Source organism: Rana temporaria, chromosome 1, assembly GCF_905171775.1.
Source record: "Rana temporaria chromosome 1, aRanTem1.1, whole genome shotgun sequence".
Classification (NCBI taxonomy): Eukaryota; Metazoa; Chordata; class Amphibia; order Anura; family Ranidae; genus Rana; species Rana temporaria.
In genome coordinates, this window is record NC_053489.1 from 151872858 (window position 1) to 151893236 (window position 20379).

Below are 20379 nucleotides of genomic sequence, written 5' to 3' on the forward strand. Positions count from 1 at the left end.
ACATTTAACCCCTTCCTCACCCCCTAGTGTTAACCCCTTCAATGCCAGTCACATTTATACAGTAATTAGTGCATATTTATAGCACTGATCGCTGTATAAATGTGAATGGCGCCAAAAATGTGTCAAAAGTGTCCGATGTGTCCGCCATAATGTCGCAGTCCCAATAAAAAAATCGCAGATCGCCGCCATTACTAGTAAAAAAAATAATAATAATAGTAATAATTCTGTCCCATATTTTGTAAGTGCTTATTGCGATTTTTTTTTTTTTTACCAAAAATATGAAGAAGAATACGTATCGACCTAAACTGAGAATTTTTTTTTTTTTAAATTTGGCTATTTATTATAGCAACAAGTAAAAAATATTGAATTTTTTTTCAAAATTGTTGCTTTTTTTGTTTATAGCGCAAAAAATAAAAACCGCAGAGGTGATCAAATACCACCAAAAGAAAGCTCTATTTGTGGGGAAAAAAAGGGCGTCAATTTTGTTTGGGAGCCACGTCGCATGACCGCGCAATTGTCAGTTAAAGCGACACAGTGCTGGAAGCTGAAATTTCACCTGGGCAGGAGGGGGGTATATGTGCCCAGTAAGCAAGTGGTTAAAGTGGAGGTTCACCCAAAAAGTAAATTTTTAACATTACATTCACCCGAGTTGTCCTAATGACAATCGGCTGTTGTTTTTTTTTTTTTCGTACATACCGTATTTTCACCGCCACTTCCGGGTATGTCTTCTGCGGGACTGGGCGTTCCTAATTGATTGGCAAAAGACATACGTGGAAGCGGCGGTGAAAATACGGTATGCACGAAAAAAAAACAAAAAAAAAACAGCCGATTGTCATTAGGACAACTCGGCTGAATGTAATGTTAAAAATGTATTTTTGAGTGAACCCCTGCTTTAAAGCGGTGGTTCACCCTCCATAGCAACATTTTAGCATAAATTAAGGCATAGTAGCGCGAGCTACAGTATGCCTGTCTTGATTTTTTTAGCGCGGTACTCACAGTGCAATCCTGTATAGAAGATACCGACTCCCCGCGGGGAATGGGCATTCCTATCCAGACGGAGGATGATTGACGGCCGGCTCTGGCACGTCACGCTCCCCGAAGACAGCCGGAGCAGGTCTCGGCTCTTCACGGCGCTATACGGCGCCTGCGCACAGACTATGCGCAGGCGCTGTGAAGAGCCAAGCCTATTTCGGCTATTTCCGGAGAAGTGTGACGTGCCAGAGCCGGCCGTCAATCATCCTCCGTCTGGATAGGAACACCCATTCCCCCGCGGGGAGTCGGTATCTTCAATGTAGGATTGTACTGTGAGCACCGCGCTAAAAAAATCAAGACAGGCATACTGTAGCTCGCGCTACTATGCCTAATGTTATGCTAGAAGAAAAATGAATTTATTTTTTTTTGTTTATAGGGTGAACCACCGCTTTAAGTACTTGTGACCCCCTGACATGCCACATTTGGCATGTCATTTTTTTTGCTGCATATACAGACTGATTTTAATGTTGTGGGTTTAGTAACACTTTAAACTCATGCTGCTACCACATCTCAGGACTGCTAAGCTACAATACATAGGGAATATAGAACAAATAAATGAACTGTTCCAATTGACCACAACAAAGATGGCCACCCTTAGCCGGACTCCTATGATTTGATTGGCCGCTGTCACTTCCTGGTGCTGGTGGGCGGGTACACCGGGAAGTCAGGCGGCGGCACGTGACAAGTGTGAAGCAGGAAGGCAGTGGGCGGGGCGGCGGTGACAGTGGGAAGCGAAGATGGCAGCAGAGAGGGAGCCTCCTCCACTGGGAGATGGGAGACAGTCGGAATTTGAGGAGCTGGAAGACGGCGAGGATCTCTTCACCAGTACCGTGTCCACCATGGAGGTGAGGCTGCTGTGTGTCCCCCCCCTCCCCCCTCTGTGTGTCCCCTCTCCGGGTGTCATGTCACTCTCTCTGCTCCCCTCATCACTGACAGCTCCCGGCCCAGCACAAAGGATGCCAGCTGGGTGCCCCCTCCTCACATCCCTGTGTGACAAGCCTGTGCTGGAAGCTGCACTGCAGCCGTAATGATGACCCCCTGTGTAGATCACTGCAAGACACACAGATCTTCCTGAACTACAGGGAGGGAGACATGGCAGCTTCCATCTGAGGTGTCTGACCCAAGGCTTTTCTGTCCCCTCCCCCTCCATATCCTCCTGTGTGTGCGGTGAGGACCGGGGACACGGATGACGGAGCGGTGTCACCGATGACACAAGGTGACACTTGTTGGCAGTCACAAGGTTTACAGCACACAGGGATCAGTGTCAGGGAGAGAATGGAGAACACAAGGTGATGGTGGCAAAGAAAGTTCTATACAAGAGTGTGTGATATAGCGGAACTAAACCCTCCTATCCTTTACAGCCAAGGAAGCCGCCATCTTGGTCTCTGATCTGTAACTGCCATGTGATCGCTTATGACACCTGACATTGGATGGAGTGACAGTTTGGTTGAGCACACAAGTAAATTGACAGTTGGCAATCCCAGCATGTGCCAAGAATGTAACAGTTTCTTTTTTTAAACTGGTAGGTTTAGTTCCGCTAAGGCTCCGTTCACCCGGGTGTTCAATTTCAATGAAAAAATGGGCAGCATGGCATTCCTGTGGCAAATGGACATTTCTGTTAAAGCAGAGTTTCACGCAGAAATGGAACTTCTGCTGATCCCGCCCCCCCCTGTTGTCACATTTGGCACCTTTCAGGGGGAGGGCGAGTAGATACCTGAGGAATCCAGGTATTTTCTCCCACTCCTGGTGAAAGAGTGCCACAGAATCCACGCCAATCTATGCAACGTTTGGCCCATCCCCCTCCCCTGTCTTCTGGGAGACACACATGTCCCAGAAGACAGCGGGAGGGATGGAGGAGGGGCCAGACGTGGCAGAGATCGGCGTGGATTCTGTGGCAGTCTCCTGGGAGACACACAGGTTCCAGAAGACAGCGGGAGGGACAGAGGAGGGGCCAGACGTGGCATAGATCGGCGTGGATTCTGTGGCAGTCTCCTGGGAGACACTCAGGTCCCAGAAGACAGCGGGAGGGACGGAGGAGGGGCCAGACGTGGCATAGATAGGCGTGGATTCTGTGGCAGTCTCCCGGGTTGACACACATGTCTCAGAAGACAGCGGGATGGGATGGAGGAGGGGCCAGACGTGGCATAGATCGGCGTGGATTCTGTGGCAGTCTCCTGGGAGACACACAGGTCCCAGAAGACAGCGGGAGGGACATAGGAGGGGCCAGGCATGGCATAGATCAGCGTGGATTCTGTGGCAGTCTCCTGGGAGACACTCAGGTCCCAGAAGACAGCGGAGGGACCAGACGTGGCATAGATAGGCGTGGATTCTGTGGCAGTCTCCTGGGAGACACTCAGGTCCCAGAAGACAGCGGAGGGACCAGACGTGGCATAGATAGGCGTGGATTCTGTGGCATTCTCCTGGGAGACACACAGGTCCCAGAAGACAGCAGGGACCTTTCAGAATGCATGACCCGCGCATGCAAAGTAGGGAGCTGGGCTGTGAAGCTGTAAGGCTTCACTACCTGATTCCCTTGCTAAAGATGCCATCACCTAGAGCCAAGGGTTGGGTCGGCTTTGGGTGAGTACATTGCAGGCTCCCTGGACAGGTAAGTGTCCTTACTTTAAAAGTCAGCAGCTGCAGTATTTGTAGCTGCCGACTTAAAAAATAATACTAATCCTGTGGCGCTCCGCTTTAAAGTGGCTGTAAACCCTTGCATATACCCAATGTAGTGCCTGGCCTACAGAGAATATTATTATAAAGTGACAACAGTTTACTCAGCACTTTACACTAAGAGGAGGACAGTACAATTACACACCTTTCACACCGAGGCAGTTTTCAGGCGTTTTAGCGATGAAAATAGCGACTGTTAAACGCCTGAAACCTGCCTCTCATGCCCCCCCCAGTGTGAAAGCCAGAGTGCTTTTACGCTGTGGCGGTGCGCTTGCAGGACAGGGGAAAAAAGTCCCGCAAGCAGCAACTTTGGGGCGGTGTATACAGCGCGCCCACACTGCACCTGTCCATTCGGATAAATGGGCTGCGATTCAGAGTCGCCGCAACACGGGTGGTTTTAACCCTTTCGGTCAGTTAAAAGTGCAGCTAAAACTAGCGGCAGCTAACCGCTAACGGACCCGCTGCCCCAGTGTGAAAGCAGCCTTACAATACAGAAAGAATAGGAGGGCCCTGCTCATGGAGCTTACAATCTGAAACCAATCCTCCTACATAAGTTGTACCTGTTCATCTGTGACCATCTCTTCTTTTTCACGTCCATTTAAAGTCCAGAATTTATAAAGTTTGTCTGCGAGTTCAGAAAAAAAGGGGGCGGAGATCTGAAGTTGCTCTCAAAGCCCCCTTCACACAGCTCACAGGGACAGAGCTGGGGCTGTCAATGTGCTGTAGGTCCCTCCATTGTCACCTTTTTTCTCTTGGTGTCAGGAGTTCTGAGATTGTCTTTTTACTAACCTGACAGCTTATTAGTCTAAATCGGGGGTCTCCAAACTTTTCAAACAAAGGGCCAGTTTTTTGCCCTTAAGACTTTAGGAGAGCCAGCGGAGACGGCAAATGTCTCAGGCTCGGCATCGGTGACAATAAATATGGCCTCAAGGTCGGTCTTAGCAGGAGGAATAGTATCCCATCATTGGTATGAGAGGAAGAAATGGTGCCCTCTTGTTGGTGTCAGTGGGAGGAATAAAGGATAAAGGCTAGTAAAGGGCCACAGTTTGGAGATCCCTGGTCTAAATAGAAAACCTTTATTTTGTTTGCAAATATTAAATGTTCTACCTACCAGCAAGAATAAGTCCTTACATTTAAAGAGCACCTGTCATTTCAGATCCATCCTGGCAGCGTCTGTTAGTGGGCATCCACTTACCTGCTGCCGCCACGTCCCTCACCTTGTTGTGTCACTGCTGCATCACCAGCCGTCCCATTAACGTGGTGGTTATGACTAAGGCCTTAGGCAGAAACGCGTCAACCATTCCTATTTGCCTTTGTCCACTGTGGCTTGTTAATAAACACTACTAACTTTTAAGAGCGACGACCAGAGTGTGGATCATTCTTTCTTCATTACTCTACTCGATCACCCGGGAACCTTGCTTTCTATGTGATGTATGGGTAGCAGCACTGACTTTTTTCTTTATATTATGTCCCATGAAAGTGAATGAGAATGTCGGTGAGTCAACAGAGGAGAAGCCGCTGCAGGACAGAGATGACGGTTGCTCTTTAAAAAATTATGATTTATTTTAAGTTTATTTAAATCAACTCCACCCTATTTACATGCACTTTAACCACTTGACCACCGGGCCTATTTTGGCACTTCTCTCCTTCATGTAAAAATCTAATTTTTTTTTTTTTGCTAGAAAATTAATTGGAACCCCCAAACATTATATATTTTTTTTTTTAGCAGACACCATAGGGAATAAAATGGCGGTCATTCCAACTTTTTTCTCGCACGGTATTTGTGCAATCATTTTTCAAACGCCTTTTTTTGGGGGAAAAAAACGATTTCATGAATTAAAAAATAACAAAACAGTAAAGTTAGCCCAATTTTTTGGGATAATGTGAAAGATGATGTTACACCGAGTAAATAGATACCTAACTTGTCACGCTTTAAAATTGCGCACACTCATGGAATGGCCTCAAACTTCAGTACTTAAAAATCTCCATAGGCGACGCTTTAACATTTTTTTTTTTTTAGATGTTACTATTTTCGAGTTTCAGATGAGGTCTAGTGCTAGAATTGTTGCACGCGCTCGAACGCACGTGGCGATACCTCACATGTGGGGTTTGAACGGCGTTTACATATGTGGGCGGGACTTGCATGCGTGTTCGCTACCAGGGACAGGGGCGTTTAAAAAAAAAAAAAAAAAATTTATGTGTTGATCACTTTTATACCTATTACAAGAAATGTAAACATCCCTTGTAATAGGAATCTCTGTGATAGGTCCTACTGATGGCAGAGGGATGAAGCAGGAGACAGAAATGACACTTAGTGCCAGACAGAAATTGACAAATTTGCTTGGAATCTAGGAGCCATCTAAAAAAGTTAGGAGCCAGAAAACGCGCCCCGTCCCGACGAGCTTGCGCGCAGAAGCGAACACATACATGAGCAGCGCCCGCATATGTAAACGGTATTCAAACCACACATGTGAGGTATCGCCGCAATCGTTAGAGCGAGAGCAATAATTCTAGCTCTAGACCTCCTCTGTAACTCAAAACATGCAACCTATAGTTTTTTTTAAACGTCGCCTATGAAGATTTTAAAGGGTAAAAGTTTGTCGGCATTCCACGAGCAGGCGCAATTTTGAAGCGTGACATGTTGGGTATCAATTTACTCGGCGTAACATTATCTTTCACATTATAAAAAAAAAATTGGGATAACTTTACTGTTGTCTTTTTTTAATTAAAAAAAGTGTATTTTTTTCCCCCAAAAGTGCACTTGTAAGACCGCTGCGCAAATACGGCGTGACAAAGTATTGCAACGATCGCCATTTTATTCTCTAGGGTGTTAGGATAAAAAATATATATAATGTTTGGGGGTTCTAATTAGAGGGAAAGAGATGGCAGTGAAAATAGAGAAAAATTACACACATTAGAATTGCTGTTTAGTTAAACAATGTAATGTAATGTAATGCCAACTGCCACCACCAGATGGCGCCAGCTCACAGGAGGAGCTTGGGACTTCACAAGGCCGCAAAACCGCTGCAGCCAGACTCAGTGGGGGGTGATTTCTGCAGCATATTTAGCAAGTACAGAATCACAGTATATATAAAATAATATACAAAGTGGTTGGAGAGAAGCTTCAGAATGGCAAAGATGTTTTTTTTTTCACAAATTATGTGAGCAGACTGCAGTTCCTCTTTAAGGTGAAAAACCTTGAGGCTTTGCAACGACTTTAATATTCTCCATGTTTGTACCTACAATCCTTGTCTCCTCAGCACAGTCACATGATAAGCTGGGCTCCTCCTCTATCCCCTCCAGTGGTGGGCGGTCCTTAGCGCTGCAGAGACTGGTGATCATGCAGTGACATTGGTGTCATTCTATACAACATTGTACTGTAATCCCAGGCTATATGATGACGGACCCCCAGGGGGTGTGTCTGGCTCTTCAGGCTCACTGGAAGTTCGAATGGACCAATGGGGCAGGACGGAGGAAGATGAGGGCAGTGCTAGATCGTGGGCAGTACTTTTAAAAAAAAAAATATATATATATATAATATTTTTTTTTTTTTTTTTTCCGGTTTTTATTTTTATTTTTTTTTTCATTTTTTGGATGTAATGTTTAGAGTATATAATCAGGTCCTGAGCGCACAGAATGCTACGCCCCCCCCAGTTCACATCGGTGTGATTTGACAAGTCAAATCAGAGCCTATTGCTGGCAATAGGAGCGTCCCAACTGGTGCAATGCCGACTTTGCAGCGCCACACCGATTTCCAAAAGTAGTTCCTGCACTACTTTTCGCGACTTTTGGAGCGATTTTTCAATAGACATCTGTGCATGAACCCACACAGATGTCTTTCAAGTTGCCCCCGAAGTTGGCCTAAAATGAGGCTTTTAAATCGTGCCAGTTCAGATGAACTCGCTCAATTTCAAAGCCGTGTTTAGCGTGAACGAGGCCTAAATGCTGACCTCCCCTAAATGCACAGTGTGAATGGTGCTATTGAAAAGTCATGACATGCATTATATGCCTTTTTAGAAATGACCTTTTACCCCTCTACAACCACCTAACATGTATTTGCATCAGCGAAATGGTGGGCTTTAACGCCCACAGGTCACACACGTGTCGCTGGGCAGCCAATGTATATGTACTGAGAGCACGTTCGCTATCCGCTCCTAGCATAGAGGTTGAGCTGTGAAAGTTATGAGTGGTAGATGGAGGGGTCAACTCCCGATGTGACTGGCAGTCAGTGGTCATGTGATCAGCTGATCTTTCCCTCATCCTGGTGTTCAGGAGTTTGCCTGGGGAGATGCCAGGGCAGGTGACAAATGCCGATTTGGCAGCGCTGGTGTAAATGAGGCCTTGTGTGAGAGCTGGAATAGTGCTTTGAATCAGAGGATGGATCCCCCATGTAGCCCCAGGCTGAGGGATTGGCATACATCACTGCTGTACATCATTGCTTCTCACAAGCTGATTGTTTTGGACAATATCCTCTGACTTTATTCTTGTTGATTAATAAGTGTTCATGGTTTCGGGGACTTGCCTTTATACCTCTCGGGGCTCATTCATAGTCCTCAAAAATGCCTCATACAGATGTGTACAGTGCATAGTTTTGTAGCACCTTCTTAGTTAGGTTGCTAAACTTGGTCTTCTTGGCTCCTCTGCAGTCATTTTAGCCATTTATTTTTTTGTGTGGCTGTTCCGAGTGTCAGACTAAATTTGATTGCTCTCCCCTGCCTTCCAGAAAGTTCTCTAATATGGGGGTGGAGGAAAGCAAATGGGCAGCATGAATATTAATGGTGCTGCAGCTAATCATTGGGAAGGTGTGCCCAGAAGGAGGCTGAGGAGCACACAAATAGTCTGAGCTGTATCACAACAACGTTGTCTTGTTCAAGCAATTCTACCTGTTTAGGTGGAGGTGAGGGAGGGGGGGTTGTGCCTACCCTCAGCCATTCTGCTGATTCAAGTTGCTGTTCATCTAGGTCCTGGCTGTGGCAGAGCCGGGGGGAGGGCCTACGTCTGAAAGGGTATCGGACACCATGAGACTTCATCTAAGGATCCAGTTTGCATAGTGGAAGGCACCTGGAGAAAGCTCAATGGGCACAGCTGCTCTCCTGGCCTTGTGTGCAGGATCTGCAGATCCTGCTGACTGTGTACTAATGGGGTTGCTGGACTTTGTAGTTCCTTTGAGAGGTATATACTGACCAGTCCCATTTTAATCTAGTGGAAAGACTTTGTTAATTTGAGCTGAGTAGTTCCTTTTCATGAGCGGGTCATACATTCGTCTCCTCTAGTTTCATATGGGAGAATTGTCCTTTTAAAGCTGGGTCAGGTAGATCTTGAGCAGTACATAACTCTGGCCTCTACTATTCTCTCATGGGAAGATTGTACTCTGAGCTGAGAGAAAACTGTTCCTGAAGTTTGCAGCGTAGAAAAGTGTGTCCTCTTGTTTCTGTTTAGTAGTTCTGGAGTCCATATAAAGCTTAAACCTAATTGGCTAGATTCAGTAAGAGTTAGGCCGGCGTATCAGTAGATATACGCCGACCTAACTCGGAATTTGCGCTGTCCTAAGTTTAAGTGTATTCTCAAATAGAGATACACTTAAACCTATCTAAGATACGACGGCTTGCGCCGTCCTATCTTAGGGTGCAATATTTAGGCTGACCGCTAGGTGGCGCTTCCATTGCGGTCGGGGTAGAATATGTAAATCACTAGATACGCCTATTCACGAACATACGTCCGCCCGTTGCAGTAAACATACGCCGTTTCTGTAAGAGATAGGCCGCCTAAAGATAAACATGCCCCCTAGGTGGCGTAGCCAATGTCAAGTATGGCCGTCGTTCCCGCGTCGAAATTTGAAAATTTTACGTTGTTTGCGTAAGTCGTCCGTGAATAGGGATTTACGTCATTTACGTCCACGTCGAAACCAATAGGCCCGTGCGGCGTACTTTGCCACAATGCACACTGGGATTTGTAGGCGGACGGCGCATGCGCCGTTCCAAAAAAACATCAATCTTGTGAGGTTAACACAAATTAACATAGAACACCATCAGCCTTATTTGAATTAGGCTCCCTTACGCCCGCTCACTTAGCAGGCAAGTACTTTGTGAATCATGTACTTGCCTCGCTAACTTACGGCGGCGTTGTGTAAACACGATACACTACGCCGCCGCAAAGTTAGGGCGGGCTATGTGAATGTAGCCCAATGTGCTTAAAAATAATCATCCTGGTGTTTCTGTGTGTGTGATCCACTTAGCATTAATTTGTAAATAGGCGGTGTGCACTGTTTTTTGTTTTTATGCAAAGTGCTCCACCACAGTGCACACCGCCTTTTTACGCCAAGTGGATTATATGTCCATATCTCACAGAATGAACATTATTAACCACTTCAGATCCGTGGGACGTCCTGGACTTTGAGTGGTGATATCTGAATGATGATGATGATGATATCTCTGTCTTCAGCCGGCGATTCTGTGCACCAGAAGAACGATCAAAGCGGCGGTTCCGCCGCTTGATCGTTCTTCTAGGCAGCGGGAGGGGACGTCCCCCCCCCTCCCGCCGCCATCCGGTGCTTCTCCGGGCTCTCCCGTGCCATCGGGGGCCCAGAGAGCGAATCGGCCGGCGCGCGTTGCTGAACCATAGAGATGACTGGTGACCAGACGGTCACAGTCATCTCTATGACCGTCGGAGGGCCGGGCGCGACGTTATGACGTCACGCCCGGTACCCGGAAGTAAACAAAGCCGCAATCGCGGCTGTCGGCATTAGATCGGTGAATTTTTTTCACTGATCTAATGCTTGTAAGCCTGGAGGAGAGATGTGGGGTCTTATTGACCCCACATCTCTCCATAAAGAGGACCTGTCACAGTGATTCATATTACAAGGGATGTTTACATTCATTGTAATAGGAATAAAAGTGATCAAAAAAAAAAAATGTCAAAAAAAGTGTAAAAATAAAAAAATGAAGTAAAAAAATAAAATAAAATAATAAAAAAAAAAATTTAAAACGCCCCTGTCCCGGTCGCTCGCGTGCAGAAGCGAACGCGCATGCAAGTCCCGCCCACATATGTAAACACCGTTCAAACCCCACATGTGAGGTATCATCGCGTGCGTTAGAGCGTGTGCAACAATTCTATCACTAGAGCTACTCTGTAACTCAAAAATAGTAACCTGTAAAAAAATTTAAAGCGTCGCCTATGGAGATTTTTAAGTACCGAAGTTTGGCGCCATTCCATGAGTGTGCGCAATTTTAAAGCGTGACATGTTAGGTATCTATTTACTCGGCGTAACATCGTCTTTCACATTATACAAAAAAATTGGGCTAACTTTACTGTTTTGTTATTTTTTAATTCATGAAACTGTTTTTTTCCCTAAAAAAAGGCGTTTGAAAAATTATTGCGCAAATACCGTGCGAGGAAAAAAAGTTGCAATGACCGCCATTTTATTCCCTAGGGTGTCTGCTAAAAAAAATATATAATGTTTGGGGGTTCTGATTAATTTTCTAGCAAAAAAATTTTGATTTTTACATAAAGGAGAACAATGCCAAAATAGGCCCGGTAACGAAGTGGTTAAGCACATTTTGGTTTATGTTTCATATGGACTTCATTTGTTGATGGACTTTTTCTTGACTAGTTGATATTATGTTTTTTTATTTTATTTTTTTAGTTATCCACACTGTTGTGCTGCACTTAAAATAATAAAGCTGCATTCAAGGCCATATCATATGCTGTGCACTATTGTGCGTTTACAGGCATATACTATACATGGATCCTATTGGCTGTCGCTGTTTAGGGTGGACATGTACATGTCGACAAAGTGTAGCCAGTGGTGCCTTCACCGCTGATGTCTATGTCGGCCCTGAATGATTTATTTGTATGGCAGCAGGACATGAAGAGAATGAAGTGGGGATTCAGAAGAATCATCTGAGGTGATTTTGCACACAGTTCAGCATTCCATGAATGAATCACTCAGGGCGGACATATAAACACTGATAGTGTGTAATTGGCTGCACACTGTTGATATCAGCTCTGGGCAGTGGCGACGGCCATTAGGATCCATTTACACTGATCACATGTAAACACAGCAATTAAGACATAAATCTATCCAGCCATGGGAATGAGGGCCCCAGGATGCTGATTTTCACAACTAAACGTTGCGAAGCTGTTTTTCAGTTGTAGTGATTTGTGTATTAGAAAGTAGGAGTCCTGCAGGAAGAGGAAGCGGTGGATGTGTGTTTTTCCACCTCAGACGCTGGGATCATTTTACTTGTGGAATGCTGCACACTTGTCGTTTTCTGTTTGCTCATTTTTTCCTGTGGTGTTTAAAATGTCAGTTGAGCTGAAATGTAACACTAGATAAATGGGGTGTTTGTTATCTGAGAGTTGGTGCATCAGGCCGTGTGGTTGTACCAGTGCTATTCGTTTATCATGAGCTGCCTGCTCTGTAGATATCGGGCCATAGAGAACTATTGTAAATGCTACATGTCAGAGGGAGCTTATGGCGGGCAACATGATGGTGATGGCATACAGAATTATTTGTCTTCTTACCTAAATACAGGCACATCGCTCTGGGTCCTCATCTATTTATTGGCTATGGAGTGTGATAGTAAGCCTTACTGATCAATAAGAAGAAAGGGGCAGATTACATGGCACCCTGGAGCCATCTGGTATTTTTCATGAATGCTTACCCCCCCTAAGAAAAGATCTGCAGTTACCACTGACTGGGAAAGCCACAGAATTTCATTTTAAAGAAATACTTTTCTGATAGAAGTATAGAGGTTGCCATTTCTTCTTATTCTGCAAATGATTTCTTCACTGCTTAGAGTTACACAGTAGATGAGGTTGAAAAAATACACAAGTCCATCCAGTCCAAACCTATGTGTGTGATTATATGTCAGTATTACATTGTGTATCCCTGTGGCTTGATAAATTTGCTTGAAATCTAGGAGCCATTTATTTATTTATTTTTCTTCCAGCATGCCGAATAGCTGGCTTCTGTCAGACCGGCTGCCATACACACGGGCCGAATGGCAGCCAGTTTTCATTGAACCGACCAATGTCGCATGGCATTCGGCCCGTGTGTACAAGGCTTGATGGTGTGATGGGCAGCAGCTCACAGTACAGCAAGGTGGGGATGATGGGAGATCCAGTAACTCATGCCACCCTAGGCCCCTTGCACACGGGCGCCTCTGCTAAGCGGAATCTGCTTGCTCAGCGAAGATTTGTCTGCTAATCCCCGCTGAGCAGGTGGATGACAGGTCCTCAGTATACAGGTGGTTGTGTTATAATTGTATACAGAGCTCAGTATACAGCTGGCTATGTCTGGACTTGTAGTCTCCCACAACCCCAGGCTGTGTATTGGGGTGAATGCTAGGACATGTAGCCCCCATGACCTCAGGCTGTGTATTGCAGTGCATGCTGGGATATGTATTCATCATCCCAGGCTGTGTATTGTGGTGAATTCTGGGACTTGTAGTCCCCATCCCAGGCTGTGTATTGTGGTGAATGCTGGGACTTGTAGTCCCCATCCCAGGCTGTGTATTGTGGTGAATGCTGGGACTTGTTTGGACTCCAAATCCCAGAATGCCACAGCGTGTGGCCGAACATGACCCTGGTCGGCAAATCACAGGGCGCTTGAGTAGGACGGCCTGGGGCGACATTGCCACCTTGCATCCCAGCCCCTGGTGTGTCTGGTAATGGAGGGGGTGCAGTGCTGTGGTCGCTCCCATGCCTCGTACCCTGTGGAAGGTTTGAATGTCGGGACTCCACCGTAGCGTCACGTATCGGCGGGAAATAGCTAGGGGCGTGTCTTGCTTGTCGCAGCCCCGGCCAACACAAGAGGGCGTTAGTGCATCTCGCTCCAGCAGACCGCATAGCCGCGGCCTCAATTACCGGCCAGTGTGGCCGACGAGATCGCGGGGGGACGCACAGACACGAGATTCATTTAGCTGTGCTCACCCAGGCGCCAGGTGGATAATTCTAGGCGCAACAGCGACCTGGTGCCCGGAATTTGTCGAACTCTGCTGTATGTTATGGTCGTTCAGGTGCTTATCTAATAGTTTCTTGAAACCACCACCTGTGGAAGGAAATTCCACATCCTGGCCGCTCTTGCAGTAAATAACCCTCTACGTAGTTTAAGCTTAAACCTCTTTTATTCTACACCCTCCCCAAAGTCTTCTACTACCCTCTACTCTCTTCTGCAAGATCATCACTGTAGGGTCTGCCAGGATCCACACAGCTACTGCTACAGTCTCCCACCTAGGAAGGAGTGAAAATCTCTTTAGATTCCTTTGAAGAGGCCATCTATAACACCTTCCAACAATAGACTGTCTCACTATGGGAAAGGATGGACCATTTTATTGTGTGGCCTACTGGGAAGTTGTACCCCTACTATTGCAAATATCTGTCAGTAGAGTGAATAGGTGAGTATGAAGCTGGCCATGCATACTGGGCAATGTTTGTCATTTTGGGTAGACCTAAAGTGGTATTAGAGCCTACTTGGATGGAATGAATTGTTGAGGAAGCACTTTTTCTGTCTAGTTTTTGGTAGATCTAAATAAGATGGTATAGAGATTTTACAATCTGATAGACATGTGGCTAGACTAAGGCTGGCCATACACTCCACGAAAAATCGTCCGAACGAACTTTCGAAAAACCAACGTTCGGTCGTGAGTGCAAACCATAGTGCCATCATGTAATGACCGATAAAACGTTCAGTGGACATAAAACAAATTTGTTTTTTTTTTTTTTTTTTTTTTTTACATATACGTAGTGCAGAAAGTTCGGATGGGAAACACATTAACCACTTGGTAACCGCCCCATAGACAATATACGTCTACAGGGCGGGTGGTTAACTCTAGGAGGGCGTCAATGTACGTCCTCCCAGAGTCCGTCTCCCGCGCGTCCCCTGGGGCGCGCACACGGGAACATCCGTGACCGCCGGGTCCAGAGGACCCGGCCGATCACGAATCGCGGTAAACGGCCGCTGATAGCGGCCGTTTACCATGTGATCGCTCCGTCCAATGACGGAGCGATCACATGTAAACAAACCGGCGTCTTTTGATGACGCCGGTTCCTCCCTCCTCTCTCTGTACCGAGCGGTACAGTGTGAGAGGGGGGAGCGCGGGTGTCAGCAGCGCTGTGGATGGATCTGTGACTATTGCAGTCACAGATCCATCCATCCCTGCTCAGCCATCCCTGAAACCCCCTGCAATACTGTGCAATACCCCCCCTACAATACTCTGCAATACCCCCCCCTGCGCAATACTCTGCATACCCCCTACAATACTGCGCAATACTCTGCATACCCCCAGCAATACTCTGCATACCCCCCTGCGCAATACTCTGCATACCCCCCTGAGCAATACTCTGCATACCCCCCTGCGCAATACTCTGCATATCCCCTGCGCAATACTCTGCATATCCCCCTGCGCAATACTCTGCATACCCCCCTGCGCAATACTCTGCATACCCCCCTGCGCAATACTCTGCATACCCCCCTGCGCAATACTCTGCATACCCCCCTGCGCAATACTCTGCATACCCCCCTGCGCAATACTCTGCATACCCCCCTGCGCAATACTCTGCATACCCCCCTGCGCAATACTCTGCATACCCCCCTGCGCAATACTCTGCATACCCCCCTGCGCAATACTCTGCATACCCCCCTGCGCAATACTCTGCATACCCCCCTGCGCAATACTCTGCATACCCCCCCCCCGCGAAATACTCTGCATACCTCCCCTGCGCAATACTCTGCATACCTCCCCTGCGCAATACTCTGCATACCTCCCCTGCGCAATACTCTGCATACCCCCCTTCGCAATACTCTGCATACCTCCCCTGCGCAATACTCTGCATACCCCCCTTCGCAATACTCTGCATACCCCCCTTCGCAATACTCTGCATACCCCCCTGCGCAATACTCTGCATACCCCCCTGCGCAATACTCTGCATACCCCCCTGCGCAATACTCTGCATACCCCCCTGCAAAATACTCTGCATACCCCCCCCCCCGCGAAATACTCTGCATACCTCCCCTGCGCAATACTCTGCATACCCCCCTGCGCAATACTCTGCATACCTCCCCTGCGCAATACTCTGCATACCCCCCTTCGCAATACTCTGCATACCCCCCTTCGCAATACTCTGCATACCCCCCTTCGCAATACTCTGCATACCCCCCTGCGCAATACTCTGCATACCCCCCTGCGCAATACTCTGCATACCCCCCTGCGCAATACTCTGCATACCCCCCTGCGCAATACTCTGCATACCCCCCTGCGCAATACTCTGCATACCCCCCTGCGCAATACTCTGCATACCCCCCTGCGCAATACTCTGCATACCCCCCTGCGCAATACTCTGCATACCCCCCTGCGCAATACTCTGCATACCCCCCTGCGCAATACTCTGCAATACCCCCCGCACCAATACTCTGCAATACCCCCCGCACCAATACTCTGCAATACCCCCCGCACCAATACTCTGCAATACCCCCCGCACCAATACTCTGCAATACCCCCCGCGCAATACTCTGCATACCCCCCGCGCAATACTCTGCAATACCCCCACACCAATACTCTGCAATACCCCCGCACCAATACTCTGCAATACCCCGGCTAATACTCTGCAGTACCCAGAAAATACTCTGGGGAAAAAATGCGTTTTAACCACTTCCCGCCCGCCGGCCGTCATGACGTCCTTGACTTTGTGCGGGGATATCTGAATGATGCCTGCAGCTACAGGCATCATTCAGATATAATTTTTTTCAGCCGGCGATTCCCTACACCATAAGAACAATCATGTCGGCTGTTCCACCTCTTGATTGTTCTTACGGGAGGCGAAAGGGGACGTCTCCCCTCCCTTCTCCCTCCGGTGCCTCTTCTGACTCACCGCTACGATCGAAACCAGGATCGTTTTATTTTTTTTAATTTTTTTTCAGGCTTCCCAGCCTAGAGGTGAGATGTGGGGTCTTATTGACCCCACATCTCACTGTAAAGAGGACCTGTCATGCTATATTCCTATTACAAGGGATGTTTCCATTCCTTGTAATAGGAATAAAAGTGATCAAAACATTTATTTTTTGGGAAAAACGTATCAAACTAAAATAAATAAAGTGAAATGAACAATAAAAATATATATTTTTTTTAAAGCGCCCCTGTTCCTGCGTGCTCGTATACAGAAGCGACCGCACACGCAAGTCCCGCCCACATATGAAAACGGTGTTCAAACCACACATGTGAGGTATCGCTGCGAACGTTGGAGCAAGAGCAATACTTTTGGCCCTAGAGCTCTTCTCCAACTAAAAAGATGTAACCAGTAAAAAATTTTAAAGCGTCGCCTATGGGGATTTTTAAGTAGCGAAGTTTGCCGCCATTCCACAAGCGTGTGCAATTTTGAAGGGTGACATGTTGGGTATCTATTGACTCGGCGTAACTTCATCTTTCATATTATGCAAAAACATTGGGCTAACTTTAATGTTGCTGAATTTCGATCCATGTAGGGACAGGCTGGTTGTACACAAGTCGATCCGTCTATATGTAAAACAAGCTTGTCTGTTTTTTCCCCGAACAGTCGGTACCACCAGCTATATCCTGCAACAGAGTACAATAGGGGTGCAACGGATCGTGCCCGATCCGCGATCCGAACGGGTCGACCTGTTCGGATTGGCACAGTATGCGATCCGCGGAACGCACCGCCGCCGCGGCCTTAGGAAAGACCACGGCTTCGGCCTAGCTCCGGAGCGGTTGGCCATCTTGGTACACTCGGCGGCGGTGCGCGCTGACGTCATCACCCCTCCCTCTGCTCGTGGATCTTTTCTATTCTGCAAGAGTGCGCTGACTGCATGCAACCTGAGTACAGTGAGACGGACCGAGTACATCAGTACAGTGAGTTGGCTAATGGCTATTACAGTGGGAAAAATGGCTATACACAGTGTTACGGTTTACTAGTGTGGGGGCAATGTTGGCTATGACTATTATTACAGTGGCAAAAATGGCAATTTCAGTGTTACTGTTTCACTAGTGTCGGGGTAATGTTGGCTATTAATAATAGCCATAGCCAACATTCCCCCCACACTAGTAAAACAGTATCACTGTAATTACCATTTTTTGCCACTGTTATGGTCCCAAAAATGTGTCAAAATTGTCCGATGTGTCCGCCATAATGTCGCGGTCACGAAAAAAATCGCTGATCGCCACCATTGATATATATATATATATATATATATAATAAAAATGTAAAAAGACAAAACTTTTGTTTGTCTTGTGTGTGTTTTTTTTTTTTTTTGATCCGAAAATGATCCGATCCGTGACTCCTGATCCGAGGATTGATCCGATCCGTGAGTTTTTTGATCCGTTGCACCCCTAGAGTACAATGGAAAAGCAGGAGGGATTCCTCCATCCCCACTGAATGTGTGGATAGAGGAAGTGAGGCATTCATCCTTCTTTTTTTTGATTAGGACATTACCGTTTTGTCATAATATTTCATACTGCATATCTATTATTTAAAAAAAAAAAAAAAATTGTAACAACATAATTGAAATTCAGATATTTGAGGGTAATAGTCACACAGCACGTAATATACCAATCTGTAATACAGTGATAAATCGCAACTAGCACTTCAGGACAATAAAAAAACTCTGTAGAAAAAATGATTTGCCATGTAATAAACCATATTTGAAGGAACATGACTCTCATGTACTAACTAAGAGAATCGGATCTCTTTATTGTCAGGTCATGCATGTACCCTCAGTCCACGGGGGTCCAGTGTTTTGGAGGCATTCTTTTATTCAGCCCACTGGTTGAACGGAGAAAAAAAAAGCCTAACATCTGGGAACTGTAATGCCCCGTACACATGATCGGAATTTCCAATGGAAAAAGTCTGACTTTTTCCATCGGAAATTCCGGGCGTGTGTATGCCCCATCGGAGAAATTACAATGAATTCCATCTGAGTTTACATAGAGAACATGTTGTTTTTTTTTTTCTTTCTCCGATGTGAATTTGGTCGGACAAAGATCCGATCGTGTGGACGGGGCATTAGTGGACAGGAGGGGGGTCAGGTAAAGGATACGTGTAGTTAAAAGTTGTTCTGTAAATGAATTTCAGCCAGGCATCCTTTTTTTTAAATCCTTTATAGACCTTTAACGTGTGAGCAGCTTCTCCGCTGCTGACTAAAGGATTGGAAATTTAAATGAAGATGGAAATGTCAGTCTGTCATTTATTAATCCTGTAAATTATTATTGTAAATCTTTCTGAAATTGTTGCCAGTAAATAAATAGTATTTGTAACATGTGAAAGCATGTTTCCCCCCGGTAACCTGTTTCTTCAGTTTCATAGCAATTTGCTCTTCCACTATCACATTGGAATTGGCCCAATTTCAATGAAAAATAATGCCAGTTGGTAATTTGCCCTTTTTATTTGGAAAATTAGATATTCTATAAACCATAGCTCAGGTGAGTTTGAGTCATGGATCTGATCCAGCACAACTGAAATTTGATTGGTTGGGTAACTATGCTTTGCTGATATCAATATCAGTATGCCCGATCTACTGCATATCAGGTGCCCCATTGTTGGTGTCAGTGGAAGGAATAGGGGCTCATTGTTGGTGCTAGTATCAGAGCCTTATATTAGTGGTAAGAACAGTGCCCCAAAGGCCAGATAAAGACATGTCATGTGCCGCAGTTTGGAGACCACTGCTCCACGACATATTAAAAAGCCATGAATCGATACATAAGACAATTGATTTTTAGGTGGAATGTAGCATACAATCTGTTTATACAATATCCTTAGAGCCGGTTCACACAGCCGCGGCACGACTTCGGGGGCGACTCTGTAAGTCGTCCTGAAGACGACTTGAGAGGCGACCTGCAAAACGACTTTTGTATAGAAGTCAATGCAGGTCGCCCTGAGCCGCCCCCGAAGTCGTACAAGAACCTTTTTCTAAGTCGGAGCGACTTGCGTCGCTCCTATTAGAACGGTTCCATTGCATTGAATGGGATGCGACTCGTCAGGCAGCTGAGCCGCCTGACGAGTCGCCCCAGTGTGAACCGGCTCTTAGATCTGCCATCAACTGTGTAGTACAAGGGCTTGCCTGACTTTTTATACAAATCGAATGAATTGTTTATCTGTGTCGTCCTGTTGCATAATTCTGGTCAATTAAAAGATGATTGTATAATCAGATTGTACAGTGCTTGTCCTGCTTAAAGCAGAACTACACTGAATCCGAGTACCACAAACCAAAGTGCGATTTAATTAATTTTTAATATACAAAGCAAACTCATCCATCCATCCATGTCTCTACGCTTTATTTTGCTTAGAAATCTCTTAATGTGGAGGTTCACCCGGAAATGTTAATTTTTAACATTAGATTGAGGCTCATTTTGTCAAGTTGAATCGGGTAGTTTTTTACAATCGAAGCAGTACTTGCCGTTTTAGAGATACATCTTCTCCGCCGCTTCCGGGTATGGGCTGCGGGACTGGGCGTTCCTATTTGATTGACAGTCTTCCGACAGGCCTCCAACGGTCGCATCTATCGCGTCACGATTTTCCGAAAGTAGCCGACCGTCGGTGCGCAGGCGCCGTATAGAGCCGCACCGACGTTCGTCTTCTTTCGGCTACTGTATGCGACCGTCGGAAGCCTATCGGAAGACTGTCAATCAAATAGGAACGCCCAGTCCCAAAGACCATACCCGGAAG

At 46.3% G+C, this 20379-nt stretch overlaps 1 protein-coding gene across 2 annotated transcripts in view; it reads left to right on the forward strand.

Moving 5' to 3' along the window:
- The first annotated feature begins 1719 nt into the window (after window positions 1-1719).
- SNX2 (sorting nexin 2) overlaps window positions 1720-20379 on the forward strand; it is a 98042-nt gene continuing 79382 nt past the window's right edge. For both annotated transcript variants that reach the window (XM_040344285.1, XM_040344293.1), the window contains exon 1: window positions 1720-1877. In XM_040344285.1, coding sequence (XP_040200219.1) covers window positions 1770-1877 — 108 coding nt within the window. In that variant the 5' untranslated portion in view covers window positions 1720-1769. The remainder of the gene's footprint in view (window positions 1878-20379) is intronic.